We start from the raw sequence: 26352 nt of genomic DNA on the forward strand, positions 1-26352 counted from the left end.
GCTCTCTCTCGGTTTCTGAAATTAGCATTCGAGAGGAGAGCAGAGAAAGGCCACGTGGAGGAGGCCAGGAGAAGCAGCCAAGATGGTGGAGTGCTGAGGGAGAAGCCAGTTAGTGCAGAGTTTGTGTAGAGGGAAGGAGTTGGGAAACAGAGGTGAATAAGGCTGGTGAGCTAGAAACCTTTGATTCTAGGAAACTTGAATAAGTCAATAGCTTTGTGAGCACTGAATGAGTGGGTTTTGGAGCCCAGTGTGTGTTTTTACTTGCCTGCTGGGTGCAAGCTAGTATTAAAGGTAATGACCCACCAGTTCTTGACTCTGTTGTTTCATTACTGGCTGTCCAAATCTAATGCGAATCTGCATCTGAATGGCCACGATGGCGACTACTGGCTTTACAATGAGGAATATTAGTGACAATAAATAACTGAATTAACTATAAAAACAGGTAACAACAACATATATTATGTCAATAATGCTGAATATAAATTGATAATTTACAAATACTTAAATATAAGATCAAAAGTGAAAATGATCTAATAGTGTTTTTCAACGGGTCACGAACTCTTGCTGGTCTGCCAGCACTTTCTGGCTGGTCCACAAAAGAGTTAACCATTCTCATGTTGAATGAAGAATATTGACCCAATGATGTTAGCCCAAATTCACCTATGCTCTAAGTGATTGCTACTTATCAGCCTGTACCAGTAATGAAAATACTATTGAGGCTGTATTAGATATCACTGGAACTTGTAGGCTCATTTGAACAACTTTTTGCACCATTAAGAGCATTTTCAAATCATGTGTAATAGTCAAAAAGCATTTGGAAAAACATATAGTATTCAATGCAGCATACATGTGGAGTTTAGGAATCAAGCACCAGCTCACACCATGTTGCACTGTTATGGGAAGTAAGATAAAACTTGATTCATTGTGTGTTTTCCTTCCTGGTTGCCTAGGTCACTGGTCCCCAAGAGTAAAAGTTTGCAACCATTGGTTTGATATATGTAAATTTTAAAGGAGAAGATACAGAGAATAAAAGAATGGCTATTAGTTTTAACATAAAAGATCAAAAGAGTCAACTTTACATATGCAGGTCAAAATTATAACAACATATATTTACATATTAAAAAGTTCAGATTTCCCAAAGGAAAAAGCATATATGTATACATTTAGATACAGTGTGTGTGTATCTTAGTTTCATTTCATTGTTCTTGCATTTTCCTTCTAATTTCTGAGACCTATGTTTCTTTTTTTAATTACTTAATCTTAAAACTGAGATTATATTGGTTTATAGCACTATTTAAGTTTCAGGTATATAACCTTATAATTTAACAACTGTCTACACTACAAAATGCTTACCACCAAAAGTCTGGTTTCATTTAGTCACCATAGAATTGACCCCCTTTATACATTTCATCCTTTTACTGTTTCCTTTCTATGGTAACCACTACTCTGTTATCTGCATCTATGAGTTTGCTTTTGTTTTTATTTTATTTTTATGTTCCATACATCAGTAAAATCATATGGTATTTATATTTTACTGTCTGACTTATTCTATGTCACAAATGTTAAGATTTTATTTAATTTAAAAAATGTTTTTGTAGTCAGTGGGTAGTATCACATCTTCTTTATTTATTTATCCATTGGTGGACACTTAGGTTGTTTCCATATATTGACTATAGTAAACAATAAAAATAGGGGTGCTCATATCTTTTCAAATTAGTGTTTTTGTATTTTTGGGTAAATACCCAGAAGTGAAAAAGCTGGAGTATATGTTAGTTTTAATTTTTAAAAAATCTCCATATTGTTTTCTGTAGTGGCTACATCAATGTACAATCCCACGAATGGTGTACCAGTATTCTCTCTTCTCCATATCATCTCCAGCACTTGTTATTTCTTATCTTTTTGATAATAGCCAGTCTAATAGGTACGAGATGATATCTCATTGTAGTTTGCATTTGTGTTTCTTTAAAAATTGGGAATGTTGAACATCTTTTCATGTACCATATTACCCCATATATAAGATGATCACATGTATAAGACACACCTTAATGTTGGGGTCCAAAATTTAAAAACAAATGTATTACATAAAGTTATTGAACTCAAGTTTTATTCATCATAAAATTCATACAACTCCTCATCACTGTCAAAACTTGCATCCATTAGGTTGTCCTCATCTGTGTCTGATGACGAATCACTGTCTTCAACAATGAGGGCAAAAACAAGCACAAAAAAGTGGGAAATACAAGTAAAAGAAATCTACAACTACTGTATAAGATGCACCCAGTTTTTAGACCCCAAATTTTTCTAAGAAAAGGTGCATCTTATACATTGGGAAGTATGGTACTTTTTGACCATCTATATATCTTCTTTGGACAAAATGCCTATTCAAATCATCTACTCATTTTTTAATCAAATTTTGTTTTGTTGGTGAGTTGTATGATGTTTGTAAATATTTGGTATAGTAATCCTATATCAGATGTGTGATTTGCAAATATCTTTTCTCATTCAGTAGTTTACCTTTTCATTTTGTTGATGATTTTCTTTGTTGTAAAGATGCTTTTTAGTTTTACATAAATCCATTTGTTACTTTTGTTTTTGCTACCTTTGCTGTTGGTACCAAATTCACAAAAATACTTATAAGGATGATATCCAGGAATATAGCACCTATGCTATCTTCTTTGTATTTTATGATTTCAGATCTTACATTCAAGACTTTAATCCATTTTGAGTTCATTTTTGTGTATGGTGTAAGATAATGGTCTCATTTATTGCATTTTGTTATGGGAGCCCCAGAACACGAATTCATATCCTTTATAGATAAGCCCATCATGTAAGGATTGGGTGATTAAAGGGGACGGGGTGGGGGAATGGGATGAGGTGATAATTTCAGAAATAAATCCAAATAAAAAGTAATTCAGATATTATGTTACGAAGTATAAATAATTTCTTCTTAATTATAGTTTTAAAAGGTTCTCTATTTTTAAAATCCCATCTCCTTTCTGCTTTAAGCATTTTGCTTTACCATTTAGTCCATCTAAAATCTTTAATTTTGCCCCCTGCACTGTCTTTCTCTAAAATAAAAACTTTGTTATCTTCTATTCCAGAAAAAACACAAAAACAAACAAACAGCAAAACAGAAAAATGTTAGTCTTTACACCCTATTTTGGCTCTTATCCTAAACTTTTATTTGCCTTTTTTTTCAGCCAGGTTTGTTGAAGTAGACATTTGAAATATTTATTCCCCGATTTTACTAATTCCCTCTCCATGTAATTTGATTTTGGCCTCTGCACTCTATGTGTAAATACATGTTAATAAAAATATTTCAACGGTAACAATGTCAACAGTTCTCCTACATTCTAGAGCACCTTATCTATACCAAACCCAAAATACAATAAAATCTGTCTTGCACTTTTGGGCACTTAAAATAATGCATGAAGACTTAAACAACCAAACTGTAAGTGAAAAAAAACTAGTAACTAAAATTTGAAAGATGAAAAAATTAAAAATATTTTATTAATAAAATAGGGTATTTGTAATCTAAAAAATTCAATTGAAATGGTTTAATTGTATAGAAGAAAGTGAAATATCAACAAATGCTATCCAACTGATCTAGAATTATTATTTTTCTAAGTATATAAAACAACTGGTATACTGTAGAGTAAGTATTCCCAAAGTGAATCTAATATGAAGAACAAATGAAGTCCAATGATGTTCATGAAAGTATTATAATTGATAATTCTCTTATTGAGAAAAACCTAAAGATAGAAATTGACTGATAGACCAAATAGTAGTATTTGCTCAATCAACCAGTAAAGTAGAATCACTCAGGTGCACATTTAACTTACAAGACTTCAATTCTACACCAGTCAAAAATAAACAGAAATAATTTGGTACTAGACAAACTGTGTAAAAAACCAAATAAGCTTATCTGGTATTATCTGAAGACTCTGTTACCTGCTCCAACATCGGAGGGGAAACATTCTGTTAGAATTTTCAGAGATAATATGCCTTGCGCACAATCATGTAGATCAGTGGTCCCCAACCCCCAGGCCACGGACCGGTACCGGTCCCAGAGAAAGAATAAATAACTTACATTATTTCCATTTTATTTATATAAATTTAAGGTCTGAACGATGTTTTATTTTTTAAAAACAACCATATTCCCTCTGTTACATCCATCTAAGACTCACTCTTGACGCTTGTCTCATAAGTTCGACAATTATATTTTAAAATACCACAGTTTTTACGCCGGTTGCATAATTTTATTTTGTGCATTTATCCATCTCACCCTAAAGGCTGGTCTGTGAAAACATTTTCTGACATTAAACCGGTCAGTGGCCCAAAAAAGGTTGGGCACCACTGATGTAGATGATCTTCGATGAGAGATTTAAAGTATTTTATAGGTAACAACTGTATGTGATTTTCTCCTTACATAACAACTTTAGATCCTTAATCCATATAAAAAGATGCAATCTCAGTGAAAGAACTGAGTGCATTTAACAGATGTCATGCTAAATGATTTACAAAATAAAATTCTAAGAGTGAATATATATGTATATATATTCAGCATATAAAAGATATAGAGGGCATGATTATAATTTGGGATAAATGACAGGAAAAGAGAAAATGGCAAGAAGTGATATGTTATCACGTGTTACTAAAAAAAGGCATAAAATAAAACTCAATGTGGCAACGGAAGGAAATGATGGAACAGTGAGAACCAGAAGAAGCAAACGGATTTTATTTGTGGAGACCCAATGACTTGCTTATAATCTCACAGCAAGTAGGCAGGGGTAAGATAGGAAAAAGTCAATGATCAGTAATTATTTAATTCTGCTACTTTTCTCCCAAATTTTAGGGGATCATTAGGTAATTGGATAACCATTAGAGATGTGAAACAATAAATATTTGTTTTTATGCTTGAACTACACAATACAAATGTTTTATTTTTAGTCATGCTACTCTTAAGATTGTAGTCCAGTTGGGTAATCTAGGTCATTTTATTTCATCTTTGGGGGGGGGTTATACATGTGAACATAAAGAAAAGTGTGTCTGTATGTGCACACATGTTTGTATATGATTTACTATGTGTTATTATGCCAATCACTAACATAAATTACATTATTTAATTATAAAATAACCCTATGTGATAAAGCTTTATCATCTCTAGTTTATAGATGAGAAAAGTAAGGCTCAGCTTGGTGATGTGACTTGTCCAATGAAAAAGAACAAACTGGGTTGGCTTTGAACCCAGCAATCTGATTCCAAAACTGTAATGGTATTGAGCATGACCTATGTAAAACATACTTTATATATACAACAACTGTGCTCTGTAGACATAATGATCCTCAATTTGTAAATAAATAGAGTCTCAAAGAGATTATATAATTGTGCAAAGACAGCTAGCTAAGAAGTAATAGGTTGAAATTAGAATTCAAGTCTCTGTGATTTTACATGTAGTTTGAAACAAAGAATGATGTAACATTTATAAAAATAAAATCAACTTCCTTACTAATAAATTAAAATATGCTTCATTTTATCCACAAATAATCCAAGATTTGTTTTAAAAACTTGGTGTTAAAAACCACTGATTACTAGTCACATTATTTTTACATTAAAAAAATATAATTTGCCTTACATTAACCTTGATAAAATAAATATTCCATTTTTTTTAGGAATCTCTTAGTATACTTCTAATCACTATTTTCCCTTCTCTTTTTGAAAATACATAGGCCACTATAAAGTATCTCTAGGTGATCAGTATATCTACCTGTCAGGAAAATAAATAGCTATTTTTTTCCTCTTTCTCATCCTCGTGGCCATATGGCATCCAAATAACTAAGTATAATAAAATAAATCAGTGGCTTCTAAGGAGAACTCAGATAGCCCAGAAGTATTCTGGAACATCATCATTGGGATCCTGTCAGCAACCATGTAACATTTTTGGCAGCTGGGGACTATAGCACTTATAGCACAGAAAGGACGCTCTTGGGCACAAAAGGCAAAAATAAATAAGTAAATAAATAAATAAGTAAACACAATTAAGTAGATGATTTTTTTTTCTACAGTATTGTTCTTATCACAAGAAGTCAAATGTGACTTATCCAATGAAAATGCTAGGAAAAAGAACTATTTTATAGAATACAGAAATGGACACCTTATTAATGCTAGTAGTATTGCCACTATTTCAGGGCTAAAATAAAATGTTTAGTGCTTCATTTCTGATAACAGTGTTCTCTCACATAAGTTGAAACTCTTGGACTTGTTTCAGAAGGGAGAATAGGAGGACATATAAGTAGTAACTGGTTATAAGAAATTGGACTGGAAGCATCAGCTTATTTTATATATCAGCAGAAACATTAAGTCAAGATGTAATCCAAAATCCTTGATATGGTAACATCCATATCCTTCTGCTAAAAGAGTCGCCCATACCCACACATGCATTTCAGCTATAGCAAATCCTCTGCCACACAACACAATGCTATAAATCTAACTTCTAGAAGTCTGAACTTTTCAGATTTTCTCCCAAACTATACCACTTGCTCAATTTCCTCTGCCAATCCATTCATAAACAGAGCTTAATCTTGGTTAGATTCAGCAGGATCTCAGATCCAAAACCTTTAGAAGCTGGGTAAGTGACTTCTAAGAATTGTGATCAGGGAGACATAACGGCAGCAAAGGACGCATTGTCTTCTCAACCCCAATGCAGAACAGATTGTCAGGTCGACAAAATGAGCTGAAAAGTCCTTTGCTGTCTTTTACTATTCAGTACTACCCCAGGAGGTAAGTGCTTAAAAACAAAATTTCCTTTTTCTGGAAATATGTTAATAAAATATAAAACTTATATGAATGCCTTTTTACATACTCTTGTCATCATTATAATATTTCTATATTTGACTTTATGCATATTTTGCAGAACAGACTGCTTTATGCTCTGGTAATTTCCCATTTTATATGATTCAAATATGAAGGCACTTGCAAGGTTACTGGATGTACTTATTTTTAAAAGTTAAAAACAATCCTGTTTTCATTTTTATATTGTTGTTCACCTGTGTATTTGACTGTAAATTCAGATTGAATAAAACGACCTCAATTTTTTCTTACTATAAAGCTATCTAAAAGGATTGCAGAGTAAAGTACTTAATAAATTGAAAATATTTTCATTAAAAACAACTAATATTTTTGTAAAGCATGTAGTGGAAAATAAAGATGTCTGTAATGAAATACTACATGATAAGTTAAATCTTACTTACCAAATTCCTTAGGAACTGCTATAGAATAAACACAATTATGTCCCACACTGTAATTTTTTGGATAGTTTGGTGATAAAACAGTGCCTTCTGAACCTGTAGAACGACTCCCACAAGGTGCTAGAAAATAAAAATGATAAAACATTATTTTTAGAAAAAAGATTATTAATTATATTATGAATATTTTCTTAATATAAATATGACTACTAAATTTTAAGGTGTATCATGTACCTTCATATTTTAATGAGATGCCCTTGTCAATTATTTTAATTAAGAAATTATGTGCAAACAGAACATTTTAAACATCATGATGTACCTCCTCAGAAAAAAAGTAATATACTAATGTATAATGGTGCTATCTCTATAGGTAATAGTGGAGGGCCTATTTTCATTTATGATAAGAGGGTAATTATAATCTTTTTTTTTTAATTCAGTGAGAGAAGGGGAGGCAGAGAGACAGAATTCCACATGTGCCCCAACTGGGATCCACCTGGCAAGCTCACTAGGGGACAATGCTCTGCTCATCTGGGGCATTGCTTCATTGCTCAGCAACTGAGCTCTTCTTAGTGTCTGAGGTGGAGGCCGTGGAGCCATCCTCAGCACCCAGGGCCAACTCACTCCAATCAAGCCATAGCTGCAGGAGGAGAAGAGAGAGAGCAAGACAGAGAGAGAGAGAGACAGATAAAGGGAGAGAGGGAGAGACAGAGAGAAGGGAGAAGGGGAGGGGTAGAGAAGCAGATGGGCACTTCTGTGTTCCTTGACCAGAAATTGAATCCAAACATCCACATGCTGGTCCAAGATTTTACCATTGAGCCAACTGTCCAGGGTGATAATCATCTCATTTTAATGATGAGCAATTACATATGTGAGAAATTTATTCATTGCCAGGTTTTGAAAAACTACTAAAAATTAACCTTGATTATGCTGTCACCAAATTAAATATTTCTATACATGGTACGAGGGTGGTTGTACAAATATATTCACTCTCTCATCTAAATAACATATTCTTTTACAAATCTCTATCTTATTTAAATCAGATGGGTTGCCAATGCTATACAGAGGCAGACATTTTGCTACCTGAGACCCCAATGTTCAATTTTCCTAAAACAGATGAGAGTGAAACCAATGTCTCTGGAAAATGTGTAGATGATGGTTCTGTCATTCCCCAAAACCCGGGATGCATTAAAATTCATAGTTCTGGAACTCAGAGAGAGACCTGAGCTACGAATAGAAATTTAGGTATCCAAAGCTTAAAGAAGATACTTGATATTCCCTAAATGAATAATGTCACCCTGAAAAGTATGTAGAATGAGAAAAAATGGCCAAGGAGAGGTCTGGGGAATGCCCAGGTAGGATCAGATAGAGGGTGGCTACAGATAAATTAGTTCCTGGATAACCAAGGGAGGAGAAAGTTTTAATTAAACGAAGTGTTCAAGAAAGTTAAGATTTGCAAAGTGGTAATAAATGAAAAAGGAGTCTGAGTAGATTTGTCAATCTAGAGGAGTAAAGAGCTTCTTTCTTATTTTCATGGCTCCCTTGAGGGGGATTTTGCCTAGGCCTGCCAGCCTGCTGGCCCTGCCTTCCCCCCCCTCAGAGGTGAAATGAGCTTCCTGATTGGTGAGCTCAGGCCAGGAACTTAACTGACAGCCTGGAGCCACCCTGCCTTAGGGCACCAGTGATGATTTCTTTCTCTGCAGGTTCAGTATTTTAGGCTGAGTCTGTGGAGGGGGTGGCCATGGTTGTTGCAGGATGCCTATAAGCATGTAGGAAGCCCAATGGTATCACTTCTTAACTGTTATTACTACGAGTATTAAAACTCGTAGTTTGATTTCCTCCAGCTTACCTCTTCATTGGCTTTGAACTTGTGCAAGATTCTCTCAAACATCAAAAAGGAAATTTTTGGTATTATTAATATGGTAGTTTCGACCAGAGCAACTTTTTACCAATTATAAATGGCAAGCCAAATCCAGCTCATGCCAAGAGAAATTTTTGCATTTTTAAGGAGTTACAAACAAAACAAAAACTAAGAATATGTGATGGAGACATGTGTCCAGCAAAGCCCAGAATGCCATTTGGCCCTTTACAGAAAAAGTTTGCTAACCCTTGAACTAGAGCAGAGAGGCAGTAGCTAGACCAGGGGTCAGGAACCTATGGCTCGCGAGCCAGATGTGGCTCTTTTGATGGCTGCATCTGGCTTGCAAACAAATCTTTAATAAAAACAATAATGTTAAAATATAAAACATTCTCATGTATTACAATCCATTCATTTCCTACCACTCATGTTCATGGCTGCAGGTGGCTGGAGCCAATCACAGCTGTCCTCCAGGACAACACCAAATTTTATTTGGATAATGCATAACATACACGGGTTGTTGTATGACTCTCATGGAATTACATTTTAAAATATGTGGCATTCATAGCTCTCTCAGCCAAAAAGTTTCCCAACCCCTGAGTTAGACTGTAGTTGGATGAAGAGTAAGTGGTGTATAAAGAAATAGAAAAGTAATTAGAAACTTAATCATAACCAGAAGGAGAATGTAGGGGAAGAGGCAAAGATGAATGAGTTTTTGTTATGTGAAAAAATAGTGAGGAAGAAATTTTACAAAGGGGTCAGGACCATTCACCTAGAGTCTTGGAAAAGATAAGATTAACAACAAAAGTGGAGAGACTAGCTATAGAATTCATTAGTGACACACCTTTGTACCTGAGGAAAGGTCTGAAGGAGACATAGGTTGGGGTTCATGGTGGTAATTTATTGAAATTACTGTCTGATTTCCCTTTTAAAGAGAACTGGATGGGGTATGCTATGTGCCTTGAGAAGAGTCATGAGAGTTTGAAAAAGTAAATACTTTTGATTGATTCCTAGCCAAAGTTTAAACTATAGCAATATATTAAACATACACACCACACAAACAGCATGTTGTATTGAGATGGTGGCTAATAAATGTTCTGCCTCTTTTTCTTTTAATGTTTTATGAAATGGTAATAAATAGTTAGACTTAAAGATACTAAAATTAGAACTTCCTAGTATTATAATAAATTGACAGTGAGGATAATAACCACAGAGACATCACTGTCATCACTCATTAATGTTTAAATTAGAGGAGTCAGGTGCATTCTTATTTCAGCACTGATAACTTTATTCAACTGATAACACTACTGAGGAGAGAATCATTCAACACTAAGTAATACGTTTTATGTTAACTTTTTTTCTGATGTTAAGGTGCTCCAAAATTACAATGCTTTGAATGTATGTGATAAGAATCTTATTTATAATTTTTGAAAGTATAAATAGAAGTGAGAGCTTCTAACTGAAGTTTAGCTTCGTCACTCAGTCATGAATATTCTGCCATTCCACATTAAGGTGCAACTGATGGCTTGATTGGTTTTGTATATTTTATTATATTTTGCATAATGGACATCTAGCAAAGCTTTTGTTGAAAATATAATATAAAATATAAAAAAATAAATGTTTTTATTTTAAACCGTTGATGAATATATATGAGATTACATGTAATCACATGTCCTTTTGGTGACTGATATGTCAGATTCTATTACTCATACTATTAGCAATAAGTTTATGTTTCATCTGGTCGGTGATTACAGCATGGCCTAATTTGTACTCAATATATTGAATACTGTAGCGACTGAAAATATTTTATGCAGTGTGTACATATAAATAAAGAAAAATTAGCTCTACTGTGAGAAATGCACTTCTTATAATCTGTTTTATATTTATAAAAATCCAGATGAAATAATGACTATGCCAGGTTAACTTTACTAATTTTTCTAACACTGGTTCCTAAAAGCTTTTCATATTCTCTCCCTCTTTTAATTCCATCTTATTGGCTAGTAGGGAAAAGGCAGCCTTTATCTTTCCGTATCTGTTAACAATCAGTAGAAGATAAAAGGAAGCCAGAGCTTTTAATTAAATGCTTATTTTTGTCATTTGACTTGTACCTGTGGGCCTTTTTTCAAACTGTTTCTCTAAACAGCCTTTAATATTGGAATGCATTAAAAATAAGAACTCACCTGTTACTGATAATTTGTGCGATGCTATGACTACTTTAAATCTGCATTTTAATAGCATTTTGTAGAACACCAGAGTTATGAGAAAAAATGGTCTGTGGTTAACTAAGTTTGTGAAATACATGGATAAAAGAAATAAGGTTTCTTACTACAAGACTTTAATGAGACTTTAGTAGGTTTGGGGAATATCATTTTTTCTTACAAATTTACATGGTCATGGAGACTGTTCCAGTGTAACATCTCACAGGACCAACATCCCCCGGGTATACTTTGCAAGATTTATATTATTGACTGTAACCAATTATGATTTTGCATTACTATATAACTGTGTTTTATGTATACATTTACAGCCAAAGTGTTTTAAAGGTTTTTAAATGTCAAAAGGGACCTTATGAATGTCTGTTGGATGATTACATGAACTATGCTTGCAAGACCAAACTACTATAAATTGGTTTTCCACAGTCAGCATATAACACTAACATTTCATTTGGTTGCATTTACTCCAGAAATTTACTTAAATCCAATACTAAATTGAGACAAACCCTCTCTTAATAAATCTATGAAAACCTATTTTTTTTCTTTTTGTGATCAAAATCATCACTGTTTCTTCAATTTCCAGGAATCACTGTTGCTTTATATTTAAAGATAGTATTATGTGAAAGATTATGTATCTTTAAACATTAGAAATCTATTCAATGATAAAGTTTTTACAATATGGGAGCCACAGGGATACTGAGTTCCACGGATGAAACAGCAATCAGCAAACTCCTGTCTACCACTTCACCTGCAAATTCATGAAAACATTTCTTCATTCTGGAGTAATCTCTCATTGAGTAAGTGAAATCAACAACACAATTTAATTATGTATTATTCTTTGTCTTCTCTCTTTTTCTGTCCTTTTTTCTTAAATCTTCATTTGGTTGAATTTTAGGCTTTGACTTGTGTAAGTAAAATGTGCCCATGTTGTAACTATATTGTAAAATCTTGTTTTACTTCTGAACTATGAAGCAGTGATGGAGTAGACAGGTGTAGTGTTTCCAGAAAAATCAGAGGATAAGACTGCAAGTGGGCGTTTAGGCTTCCATACATTCAGTGAACAGATTCCCACCTATGGCTTGATCATGTGTATGGGATGGAGGAGGAAGATTAAGATAATAATGAGGATGATGAAGAGAAGGAGGAGGAGGAGGGGCTCTCCCCCTGAGTGAAATAGAAGAATCCCAAACCATTTATAGGGAAAGGGTACTCCTTGAATGTCCATACATCTTACAGACTTTATGATACATTCAATGCAGCCTTAAACTACTTGCAATTTCAAATCTGTCTTTTCACTTGTGTAATGTACAATTTATACCAATAATAGAAATTATTTTATAATGTATACATTCTTTTCTCAGAAAGCAAGTTCGGTAATTTTAAGAGAGATGAATTCTTACAGGTCACAAAAGAGCAGCATGATATATTAAATCAAAAATTTACAAGATGTGGCCCTTGACTCCTTCAGTTTGAAAGAACTGCTGTACCTTACACAAGTGCTGGTCCACAGCTAATAAAATACTTATGCCTGGTTATAGCTTCATTGAATGCTACAAATCATAAATCCTGATATAAAATACATCTGAAAGCTGTATCTCCCATGGAGTCTTTTTACTTTTTTCTAAAGAAGGACTTTTATAACCTTAATCTCTTTGATGTGTATTTGTAATTTAGACAGCAAGATAGCCATTATTCTCAGTATTGATTTTAAGATAAAAATTACTACTGCTTTTTCCTCATTGTTCAAAACCTTAATCTTAGTAAAAATACCTAACTATTCATCTATTAATTTCATTCTCCTCTTCATGTCTCCTACGTGAGCATGTATACTTCATTTTGTTATCTGCCTTAAATCGTAAGCCGCCAATACATCTATATTATCATAATGGTGATAAATACCACTTTAATTATAAACTGTTACTCTAAGTAACTGATTTATTTTACTCTTAATTTTCCTCTTCATTACTTTGATACATTTACATTTATTTATGTGCTATGATTTGTCTGTTGCTTCATCTGTTCACCTAAATGAAAAAAGCAAAAATCAGTCTTTGTTACTAGTGAATTATTTTTGTCTTATAATTCCACATGAAAAAAAATATTCATCTTAATGTTGTAATTAGTGGCTTGTAAACCATTTTAATGACTCACTAAGTCAACTTAGTAGGCTATGAGCTTCTACATCTGCCACCTAACTGACTGTCTGGATTTATTCCTTTGATTTTGCTGGATAGGTAGGCATTCTTTTCATTCTCTAGCACTATGTTCTCCATCAGGGATGTGTTCTTAGAAGAAAGAAAAAAGAATCATTTTATAACAAAGGCTTAAGAATAACTGTATCCCTTGGATAGGTCTTCCATAGTACCATATGCACATTCTACTAATAATAGTGATCTTGTAGATGTTGGTAGTTCATGTTTGATGCCAATATCATTCATTTTAACTTTATTTTCAAGATTGGAATATAATTCACACACCATGAAATTTATCCCTTGATGAAAGCATATAATTGTTTTTTTAAAGTATATTCACAACATTGTGCAGCTAACCCTACTATCTCATCAGAATTTTCATCCGAAAAAGATTCCCTGTGCTCATTATCAGTCATACTCCGTTCATCCCACTCCTAATTCCTCAGCAATGACAGATTTTATGGAAACTGTGCATAAGAAGTCAGTTCCTTTAAATTATTTTGATTGAATTATTGACATTTTTTAAAAACTCAAATTCCTTTATGGCACTTTGTTTACTCTTTTCTTTATATCATTGATTTTTGGTGATGGTAATTTATTATTAAAAAATAAATTAAGACAGTTAATATATTAGTATAAAATAAGTTTAGAGGGAAAAAGCCTCTGGAACAATTTTTAACTCCTACATCCTCCCACTAATGTTGATTTCTCAGGAAAGTCTTCCTGTCTCCCAGACTACTTCAAAAGCCCTTATAACACAACACTACTGCAGTAACTTTTAGGAAACAAATTACAACTGGTAATTATATATTTATTTGTATGGCTCTGATTAAGACCTGTCTCTATCTCTGGACTTAAATATCTATTAAGTTAAAGTTTCCATGTCTTAAGGCTTAAGACTAACTGTAGAATAACTGTAAGAATTTCTTTTTTGCATACTATGTATACTTCTGGAGCCTAACGTAATGTCTGTTTATACAATAAGCTTCTAATAAATATACATATAGTGAAAATAAGAAAAAATATATATTCATATTTGTCATTGGCTAAATGCACAGAATATAAAACTCATGGGTTTTTCAAACCTTTGTTTAGGGTAGCATAGCAGAATGGCACAGAAAACCCAAAGATTTGGAATCGGAGACGACAAGGTTTAGTTTCCAGCTTCACTATTTATTGACTGAGTAGCCTTGGAAGAGAGGAAAATTGAACTGGGACAGGAAATGTCTGTTAGATCTGATATATGAGGTGGGTGTAAGTAGAATGAATTAAGAAACTCTCCTGACCTACTCCAGAATTATCTGGAGGCATTATAATGAGGCTTCCATAAAGGTCTTAGGAAGATGAACTAAACTCACGAATCTTAAGAAGGAATACAAAGGGTAACAAAAGGGCAGGAGAAACTTTCCTGTTGCTTCTGTTAAGTTCTTCTCTTGAGAGAGTTAGAGATGCCTTATATGACCCTACCCAGGGCATTGCCATGAGGAGCTTGTGACTTAATTTTCCTCTCTTCTTAATTTTTTCTAAGGATGAAGAGCAGAGTACTCCATCCCAAAGCAAGAACATACAACATCAATCTGTCTGTTTTCTCAAGGGGTGGGGTCCCTGTGCCTGGCTGTTATGGTCAGTGTGGCTGTGGTCCTCTAGTTTTTAGAACTCTATTCTTTACAAGTCCAGGGGGAAATAAGAGCCAACATTATTAGTGAAAAGGAGGGGAAACTGGCCCATCTTCTACTTTTCCATATAATTCAGGGGTTCCTTTTACTGTTTCATAAATTTAGATGGGGAAAAAAATGTCTATATTTTTACTAGACTCTAACTGAATTTTTTCCTAAGTGGATTTCAGTAAATTTGTCACTGTTAGAAATCACAGATATTTTTATATTAATTTTGCATATTATATTTTCATAGCTGATGTAAATACCTCAAAATATTACTTATGCTCACCACTACTAAAAACTACAGTAGTTATTAGATCTGCTGCTCTAACTTTTAATTAAGACATTAATTAAAAAGCAATAATATTATAAAATCAAAAATGTGGTTTTTATTATAAATATTTTATAATATTTTGTAATTGGTTTATCTTTCAAGCTTATGTGCTTTATTTTATTTTATACACTTAAGATAGTTCTAAGGTCTTTTGGTTTCATAAGAATACACACACAAAAACAAAAGGAATGCATGTTCTAATTAGATTCATCTATACTTTTTCTTAAGGGAGCTTGGTTCAGAGAATGTTGTTTTGACCTAAGAAGATCAGAAAAATATTAGTTTTATTGGAAAAGTCTTTCTTTCCTGTTTTTTTTCTCTTTTCCTAACAAGACAGACAGTTCTTTCCTTAATCAGAAAGGTTCTATAGCTCAGGTTTGGAACTTGGGGAGAAATATCCAGCTATTGGATTGTCTTAAGCTTGGGTTAACTTAGAAACAAAGTCTAAATGTGGTTCAGATTTACTCACCAACTCTCTCTGTGCTTCAATGTAACTCACTCAAATTCTGCTTTGGGACTTGGAACCAAATTCCCGGTAGCACAGACAGCTCTAAATTTTCTTCTATGCGTATATCTCTTACAATTTTTGGACTGATGGGCCCACTGGTTAAAATGTAAGTGTGAAGTGAACATTTTCTGTGTTTAGTAAAGGGAGGGAAGCACCTCCTCCCTTAGGGAGTCTCCCTGAAGACATAATGGACCGACCTTTTCATCTTACAGTGCATGCTTGCCTGGCCTTCTGAGAACCCTTGGAAATATAAACACACAATTCTGAAATTAGGGTTCTTAAGAAAGTATACTGCCTGACCTATGGTGGTGCAGTGGATAAAGCGTCGACCTGGAAATGCTGAGGTCGCCGGTTCGAAACCCTGAGCTTGCCTGGTCAAGGCACATATGGGAGTTGATGCTTCCAGCTCCTCCCCCCTTCTCTCTCTCTGTCTCTCCTCTCTCTCTCTCTATCTCTCCCTCTCCTCTCTAAAATGAATAAAAAAAAAATGTATACTCACAAGGTATACTCACAAGGTATCCAAGATGGAAGGTACATCAATTGATCTCTCAAGGAGATAATGCTATCTGTTCTTTTTGTTGTTGTTGTTATATAAATTTGCATGAGATTCTGTCTAGTCTTTGTGGTATGTTTTATGAACTGCTTACAATGTGTGTTGTATTCCAGATACGCTTATACAATAGTAAAACTGCTTTCTTTCTTTTCAAGATTTTGTGGAATGATCTTTGTTAGTAGGATTTTTGTTCCCTTAATGAAAGTAAAGAGTTGGCTATCCTTAGATCTCCTGTCTCAATATCATTCTGAAATACAATTTGAGTCATACCATGACTTCGAATAGTTACTGTTATGTACGTTATTTTCTTCATTTCTAAGGAAAGGGTCACTATGTCAATTCAGCTTTCTATAAAAATAAATAATTTTCTATTTTTCTTCTAAACCTGGCAACACTTTAAGAAGGCATGATTGAAATCGGACTTAAGAAATAGACTGCATAGTAGTAGAGAGTGGGAGCCTCTTAGTACAATGGGAGGCCATGTGACTACCCATCTAGAGATAAGGTGTAGTGATAGAGGTGCCAAAGGCAGGGGAAATAAAAATGGTTTAAGTATGAGCTCTAAATCAGTGGTCACAAGAAAATATTCTGGGAATTTTGGCCACTGATTTGCAATCAGATTGCTTTTTACATGGGCAATTCTACCTAGGGTACTCCAGAACCCACAGCAGCGGGGGTTTATTTATAACAATGTTAATGATTCTGTAGTCTAGCACGCAAGAGGCCAACTAGAGCGATAATGTACACAGAGTGTCTAGAAAATAGCAGGTACTCAATAACGTCAGCTTCTCTTTCCAATTCCTTTGAAATAATACTTTCCTCCTATCATATGAAAATGAAGTAAATATGCTTTGGTCTTATCCCAATACTACCTTAACTTGTTTCACTACAAAATACATTACACTTCTTTGTAGAACATCGTTCTGGCACATAATCTGTGTATTATGGCTATGAGCAAAACTCCTATGTGTAGCTGACAAAAGCCAGATATTTGATGATACTCAAATAATTTACCACCAGGTCTTTGTTTAATGAACATTTCATCTAGATGCTTTAGTTATATCATGCATTCAAATGAGATAACCTTCTAATAGTTCAGTATATTAGACTGGATTATTTCTAAATACAGTTATAATGAAAAAGAACTCCAGACTTGTTTCATAGCTCAAAAACTTATACACTTCAAGGACGATTGAAATAAGGAATTAGTCCAAGGCACGTTATGCCATTTAAGCAGGAGATCTAGAATAAAAGTTGTTATTTATTTCTTTATACAATCTAACAGTATGATTTAATTAAAAGTAGGTCATATGAGATTATTAATGACAGATAGCTCTAAAGTTGGAAAGCTATTTTTTTGTTTCAAAGTTTTCTTTTCACTTGATTGGGTACGAGAGCTCTTATTTTTTAAAAAGAAAACTTTATCATTTCATATATACTTAGTTGACAGTTGAACAAAATGATGTCAGATGACTAGTGAATGTCTAACAGTAACATATTCATTTTTTTTTGTTGTTGTTGTTATTGTTTTGTTTTTAAGTGAGAGGAGGTGATATTGAGAAACAGACTCCCATACATCCCCCAATTGGGATCCACCTGGCAACCCCCCTCTGGGCCCGATGGTCACAACCGAGTTATTTTTAGCTCCTGAAATGGAGGCTCCACAGAGCCATCATTAGCATCTGTCTGGGCCCATGCTCTCAAACAAATAGAGCCATGACTGCAGTAGGAGAAGAGAGAGAAAGAGAGAGAGACAGAGAGAGAGAGAGAGAGAAGGGGGAGAGGAGGAGAGGAGAAACAGACGGTCACTTCTCCTGTGTGCTCTGACTGGGAATCAAAGCGGGGGCTTCCACATGAGGAGTTGATGCTCTACCACTGAGACAACCAGTCAGGGCAGTAACATATTCATGTTTATGCACTTTGGACGTAAAGATCATCAATATTTGAGTTACTTAATTCTTTCACTTTTTTTCCAGAAATGAGAACTTATGTTAGCACGAATGAAACAAAGGCATTGAAAATAAGTTGCAGAACTTCAAAAGAAATGAGTTAACACTGACTATATTTATTAAGGCATTTCTATTCTGTGCAAAGTTGATGTCAAATGACATGGAAAAATGCACTTCAGATATATGCTTTTATCAGTTGATTATTGGTAAGAATTTACCTTTTCTTTTCCTTTTTTTTTTGGTGACAGAGACAGAGAGAGAGATGAGAAGGGATAGAGATGAGAAGCATCAAGTCTTTGTTGTTCATTGATTGTTTTCTCATATGTGCCTTGACTGGGGGTGGCTACCAAAGACTGAGTGACCCCTGTGACTTTGGGTTCAAGCTTGTGAGCCTTGTTCAAAGCAGATGAGCCCACGCTCAAGCTGGTGACCTCCGGGTTTTGAACCTGAGTCCTATGTTTTATGCACTGCACCACCACCTGGTCAGGTGGAATTTACCTTTTTTTAATTCTTCACTTAGCCTGGAGGAAGATTTCAGATATAAGTGGAGGACCCTAAATTTCACCACTTATTCTTGGTGCCATGCGTCCATTCATGAAACATCTAACCATCCTAAATATTCAAGGTATTCTTAGGTTCCAGAGATATAAAATGGTTAATATAAGGTCTTTTGAAGATTAACCAGCCTTTCTATAACACAATGTTTAAAAAAGAGCATGGACTCCAAAAAGAGACTGTTAGGCAAGTGTGACTTTGAGCAAGTGACTGAGCCTTTTTTTGTTTCCTCATCTATAAAGTGAGAATATTAGTATTCTCTAAGTCATGGAGTCATGGTGAGGTATCAGATGATATGGGTACAAGACTTCAAATTTGGCTCAATATAGGTAAGCTCTTACTCCTTATTATTTCTCCTCTCTATTCACTTGCCCTATTGAGCTACTTTAATTTTTATCCTAAATCCCCTGTTATTCCTGTTCCTATGTGTTCACATATGCTGAACCACAGGGGTGAAACATACTCTCCTCATGCCTTGTAACTCACCTGGTTCTTTCTTCTTTATAATTTTAAGATTCAGATCATGCATCACTTTTATAAGGAAGGCTTTCTTGATATCTCTTTGTAACTAGGTCAGATATACCTCCATGCTGGGCTCACAGTACTTTGTATTTATTTCCAGCAATGGACCTTATCTGTCTGTATCTCATCAGATTGTAACTCTCTACAGGAAAGGACCATATTGAATTTATGTTTTTATTGTTAATAGTTAGTACAGGATCAGGTTGATAATTGGTACCTATGAATGCCTAATAAAAAGAAAATGAATGATATCACTTCTTCTTTAGAATGATTGACAAGCTAGTAATTATTTAATAGTCTAAATATGTTTATTCTTAAGGTTTTATTATTATAGTTATCAATTGGATGCTCACTGTATTCTATAGCAATAGAAAAGATCAAGTTTGTTGCATTGGTCCAGTTATAAACCCTACTGTGCTTATAGTTGAAAGTTGGTAGGGAGTACATATTAAAAGTTTTATCACAAGAAAAACAATTTTTGTAACTCTGTCAGGTAATGGATGTTAACCAGATTTACTGTGGTCATCATTTCTCAATATATACAAATATCAAATTATTATGTTGTAACCATGAAGAAACTATGATGTTATATATAAATTTTACTTCTTCAAAAAAAGATTGGTATTGTGGCCAGTACTCTCAAATTTAGTAATTTATCTTTAAAAGATAAATTATACAATACCAATCTTCAAAAAAAGATTGGTATTGTGGCCAGTACTCTCAAATTTAGTAATTTATCTTTCAAAGTTCTAAGCCCTAAAATAACTAAAACATTTATATCAGAGATATCTTTACCCAGAGTATATTGTTTCAATTTTAGATATATATGATTCTGTCCTGGGAGCTTTAGAGAGCAAGGTGGGGAGGGTGAATGGGAGTGGTTTTTCTGCCAGGAAAAAAAGGGATCACATGCGTGAAGGAAGTTAGAAAGCCAGCCAGTATAGAGCTGGAGAAATAGCATCCAGGCAGAAATGACAGCAAGTGCCAAAGCCCTGATCCAGAGAGGTGTGCAGTGCTTTGAAGAACACAAAGGAGGCCAGTGTGGCCTCACTGTGTAGTAGAGAGGGAGAACAGTCAAGAGGTCAAGCTGTCTGTAGGCAGATTAAGTAGAGCATGATAAGATCTTTGGCACTTATTCAGACTTTAGAACCCACAGGTGGATTTTGAGTAAATATATGGTGTAATCTGTCTTACTGAGACTACATTGTTGTGTTCAGAAGAGACTAGAGAAATAGGAAATGGAAGAAACTAGTTGGAAGAGAGAGTAAGAGGTAAAAGGTAGCTGGTGCTCTACATTGGGGCAGAGATGTGTTTATATAAATAAATGCAATGATTGGGTGAAATAATAAATATTAAGGGAAATAACATGGAAGTAGTCACTATTTGTGTTTTATTACCTTTACCTAATATTAAGTCAGGTTATGGATAAGAGTGGTATAAGGTAATTATGTTTCAACACATACTTTTCAAAATATGAAAAATAAGGGAAGAAATTGTTTTCTAAACACATTTTTTAAATCAAAAAGTGAGTTGCAGATACAGAGATCCTGTTCTGCTCTCATTTAATGTATGTGACATTTTTATGAGATAATCTGCAGGGTTTCTCATCACTGAGCAGGACTTACCACAGGATGCTATCATTTTGGATCTACTTCTGACAAATATAATCTCTCAGTGTCCAACATAAGATCTTAAAAACATTTTCTTTAGATTTAAAATGTACACTTAATCCTAAACGATGATAAAATCTATATTCTAAAATAGACGAATAGTATACTTTCTTATGGTCCTGTTATAGTGGAAAAAATATTTACTTAAAGCTTTCTTGTATAAACTAACATGGTACATGCTAAAAGGGTAATATGTAGCCCAAGATTTCATGAGTTTATGGTCTTCTTGGTGAGACTAAGGCAACATTATAATAAAAAGTAAAATATTGATATGTATGGTTGCATTTAAAGAGTATGCAGAGTATGGTCATGCTTATTTTCAGATAAAATAATAAAAAACCTTATTTCCATATTTTGACACTTAGGATTCACAGTCCAATAGCTACCTTTCTATTTATATACTCTAAATAAAAGTGAGTCAAATTTTCCAAAATGCTTAGCATGAAAAGCAGCAGAAACTAGCCACCTAACACTCAAGCATTGAAGAAATTAGAAAAAGAAGCATGAGCAAATTAACACCTTGCAAGGCAATCACTAAAATAACCAAAATAATTTGATTCTGGAACACTGAAGAGACGGGCTGTGGGTGTGACATATCTCTTCATCTCTTATATGAGGGAATCCACAAATAGTGTCTGTAGCTGGTGAATCAAGAAACAGAGCTCCATATATAAGGTCACAGAGAGGGCCATTAGAACAACTAGAAATAGAAATTATTAGAAGACTCCACTGAGGATTAGGATAATTGAGGGGGATGAGGAAGATGACCATTGCTTTAAATTACTTTAAATGGCAAGCTATTCTGTATTATTTTTCATTATCATATATATATATTACTTTGGTAAAAAAAAAAAGTTATGTTAATTAAAAATAATTTATCCTTGGCCCTGGCTGGATAGCTCAGTTGGTTCAATCATTGTCCAGACTTGCAGAGGTTGTGCTGGATCCCTGGTCAGGGCATATACAAGAACCAATCAATGTGGCATAAAGAAGTAAGAGGGGAAATTGATATTTCATTCTCTTTCTTTTGTCTCTTTTTCTCCCACCCCCCCTTTCTCTTTCTCTTTCTCTTTCTCTTTCTCTTTCTCTTTCTCTTTCTCTTTCTCTTTCCTCTTTCAAAATCAATTACAGTAAAAATACTAATTTAACCATATGAACAACAAAACCTTCTTGCTCTAATTTATTTGCTTTACATAGTAGTTTTAACATTTAAAGTATTAAATTATTAAATTGGACAGCCAGTCCTGTGTACTTTAGATTTCTATACAAGTCCTATGAAGGAAAACAGATAGATAACCTGGTGTAAAAAACTTAAATGTATTAATCTATCCTTACTGGGTGACAGTAACAGACACAGGACCAAATGTTTTAAATAAGTTAATGAATATAAGTCTAACAACCTTACAAATTACACAGTATTATTTTATGCTTAGATATACAAAATAAGTAAATTAAACAAGACCTAGGCTTTTTTCTTGCTTTTAAAACACTTTTTAGAGTTAAATATATCTCATTTTAAAACATGGGAATTTGCCTGACCAGGCAGTGGTGCCGTGGATAGAGCGTTTGACTGGGACGTGGGCGACCCAGGTTTGAAACCCAGAGGTTGCCAGCATCCAGCCTGAGCACAGGCTCACTAACTTAAGCGAGGGTTCAGTGGCTTGAGCGTGGGATCATAGACATAACACCGTGGTCCCTGGCTTGAGCCCAATGTCACTGGCTTGAGCCTAAAGGTCCCTGGCTTGAGCCCAAGGTCATAGAGCCTAAAGGTCGCTGGCTTGAGCCCAAGGTCACTGGCTGAGCCCAAGGTCACTGGCTTGAGCCTAAAGGTCCCTGGCTTGAGCCCAAGGTCGCTGGCTTGAGCCCAAGGTCACTGGCTTGAGCCTAAAGGTCGCTGGCTTGAGCCCAAGGTCACTGGCTTGAGCCTAAAGGTCGCTGGCTTGAGCCCAAGGTCACTGACTTGAGCAAAGAATCACACCCTCTGCTGTAGCCCCCCAGTCAAGGTGCATATGAGAAAGCAATCACTGAAAAACTAAGGAGCTACAATAAAGAATTGATGCTTCACATCTCTCTCCCTTCCTGTCTGTCTGTCCCTATCTGTCCCTCTCACTGACTCTCTCCATCTCTGTCAAAAAAATAATTAAAATAAAAATACATAAAACATGAGAACTTTTCCCCTTCCAATAGGCTAGAAATTAATAGTTGTGATCATATTTTGAACATAAATGTGTCTTAATTTTTTCTAATACTTTTAAACATGTATTGAAAAACTTTTATTTGATTTCTATAATACCTTGGCATTATGGTTATAAGTCAAATGACATCCAAATTAATTGATAGTAAAATTTTTTTCTCTCATAGAATTTAAAAATACTGAGCTCCTTTGCTATTTTCAGGAAGCAGTGAATGTGTAGGCATATAATGACATTAATACATTAGATTTAATTACTATTAAAATGACAAAAATATACTAGTTCAACTAAAGTGTAACATGAAATTCATATTTTCTAGTGCTATGCTTCTTGTTAAAAACTTTACTGGATCTTCTGTATGTGCTGTGCTGTGTTAATTGAGTGTCCACAATAACTTTTCTTTTTTTTTTTTTAGTGAGAGAAACAGAGTAAGAGTGAGAGAGAGGAGAAAGAGAGATGAGAAACATCAACTTGTAGTTGCAGCACATTAATTGTGCTTTCTCATATGTGCCTTGACCAGGAGGAACCAGCCGAACCAGTGAGCCCTTGTTGAAGTCAGTGACCTTGGGCTCAAGCCAACGACCATGGGGTCGTATCTATGATCCCATGTTCAGGCTGGTGAGCCTGCACTCAAGCTGGTGACCTCGGGGTTTCAAACTTGGGTCTTCAGAGTCTCAGGTTGACACTCTATCCATTACACCACCACCTGCTCAGGCCCCAATAACTTATTAAAATAAAACTACTAACCAGTTTTAGAGATTTAAAAATCAATGCTCAGCCTGCCTCAGTCCATAACCACAGTGAGAGGATATGAATTCAGGTCTGTTCTTCCCACCACATCGACTATAGATATTATTTTTCAACCAACATGAAATAATATATACTGCTCACAAAAATTAGAGGATATTTCAAAATGAATATGATAAAATATCCCCTAAATTTTGTGAGCAATATACCTAATTGGGCTATAATTGATCCTATAAAATATTTTTGGCTTAGAAGGGTTTATTTGTATGTATTATGGCATATTCCATACTGAAATTGGTATTGCTATGATCTAGCCAGAAAAAAAACAACCCCAACTATTATAAAGAAATAGGATTATTTTAGGCATGTAGTCTTAGTAAATACACACTATACTCTGGTACTCTTGTTTTTTTCCTACTTAAGTCAATAAAATTCCTCTATTTAATTGCTTATCTCATTGTTTAACACCTATCCTTTTGATTTATAAATTTCTATTTCCTTTGAGTTTTCTCCATCCGAATTGTTTGTTAGTTTTTGTTCCCAAATTTCTCCTTGGTTTCTTAATGATTAGTGAGAGTCAATTTTAAAAAGTGCTTCTGTGTGTTTTTCTGACTATAAATGATGTCCTTTTTGTATAGCTCTAAATTCTATGATATAATCACTATTTTTCTTAAATTTCTTATTAACTTCCAATTTTAAATTTTCTCTTTGGAAGAATTAAATCCAAAGTAACTAATTCTCTTTTTATTCCTTTTATCTTCTCATAGCTGAAAACATCAAATCAAGTCAAGAACTCACCAGCTGGGTTTATATTATTTTTGTGATTTATTTATTTATTTTTGAGAGAGGTAAGGAGAGGGAGACAGGAGCATGGAGCTTCTCCTGTATGTGCCCTGGCCCGGGAATCACACCAGCAGCCAACCTTCTGGGATGAAGCACTGAGATATCTAACCAGGGCTTCCAGCTATTTTAATATTAACAGAATAACCATTTAGTAAGTATATATATTTTTTCTTTATTATTTATAACAGCATTTGAAGTAAAGAATTTCAATTTCTTCATTTTAGGGAAGAGAGATATAAATGACTTGTGTTTAAGTCAGAAATCATACACATATAATTTCTAATATTATACAACTAGGAAAAAAATACCATGTATATCAGCCACCAAGAATCCAAACTTTTAACCATCAGATCCAGGTTGTTGGGTTATTTTTTTTCACTCAAATTTATAGTAAAAAATACACTGTATTATCAGTTCACACATAAGCATCTGCACACACACACACACACACACATGTTTATATCTATTGTATTTTATTTATATCTGTATGTAATCAAAAAAAAGTTCAACAAATAATATTTATCCTTACTGTGTTCTTTAAATTACAATGTTTTTCTCTTCTTTTAACTTATTTTTATTTTATTTCATTTCAATTATAAATATGCTTGTCACGACCCCATGGATTGATTTTCTGACTCACTGGTGGTGACCCATAGTTTGGAAAGGTTGCCCTTGATGATATCATCTCCATGTCAATTTTGTACATTACATTAGGATCATTCACCTGACTAGAGTCTGGGATAACTTTTCACAGTGATATCATTGTTTCTCTCTCCTTACAGTTTTTTTTAATTTCACTGTAGTTCTATCCTTATAAACATATACTGCTCACAAAAATTAGGGGACATTTCAAAATGAATATGAAGCAATAAAAGAAAGCATTTGATTTTTTTTATTAAACAAGAACACCAGAAAAGCAAACAACAAGTCAAAGACAGTTGTTCTATTATGCAAATGAGATGCAAAACCAACTTTTATTTCATTGGTGAAAATGCACCATACAGAAGGCTGAGAGAGAGTACTGGAGTATCTGCACGTTCCCTGATCCCCTAATTTCTGTGAGCAGTGGTTATAGACAAGCATATAATCTTAGAACATGTTTTTTTCTAATTATTGATTTTTAGAGAAATAGAGAGAGGAAGGGAGAGAGGCAGGTGGGGGAAGGAAAACATTTGTTGTTACACTCAGTTGTGCGTTTTTTGGTCACTTCTCATGTGTGCCCTGATGGGGATGAACCTGCAACCTTGCTGTTTCAGGACCAGGATGACGCTCTTAACTGACTAAGCCAACTGGTCAGGGCCTATCGCCAATTCTTGA

At 34.3% G+C, this 26352-nt stretch overlaps 1 protein-coding gene across 3 annotated transcripts in view; it reads right to left on the bottom strand.

Moving 5' to 3' along the window:
* The window catches only part of CSMD3 (CUB and Sushi multiple domains 3), a 1231016-nt gene that overhangs the window by 259241 nt on the left and 945423 nt on the right, over window positions 1-26352 (bottom strand). For all 3 annotated transcript variants that reach the window (XM_066379371.1, XM_066379370.1, XM_066379369.1), the window contains one exon: window positions 7251-7367. In XM_066379371.1, the coding sequence (XP_066235468.1) occupies window positions 7251-7367 (117 nt within the window). The remainder of the gene's footprint in view (window positions 1-7250; window positions 7368-26352) is intronic.

This window comes from Saccopteryx leptura, chromosome 3 (assembly GCF_036850995.1).
Source record: "Saccopteryx leptura isolate mSacLep1 chromosome 3, mSacLep1_pri_phased_curated, whole genome shotgun sequence".
NCBI classification, from domain to species: domain Eukaryota; kingdom Metazoa; phylum Chordata; class Mammalia; order Chiroptera; family Emballonuridae; genus Saccopteryx; species Saccopteryx leptura.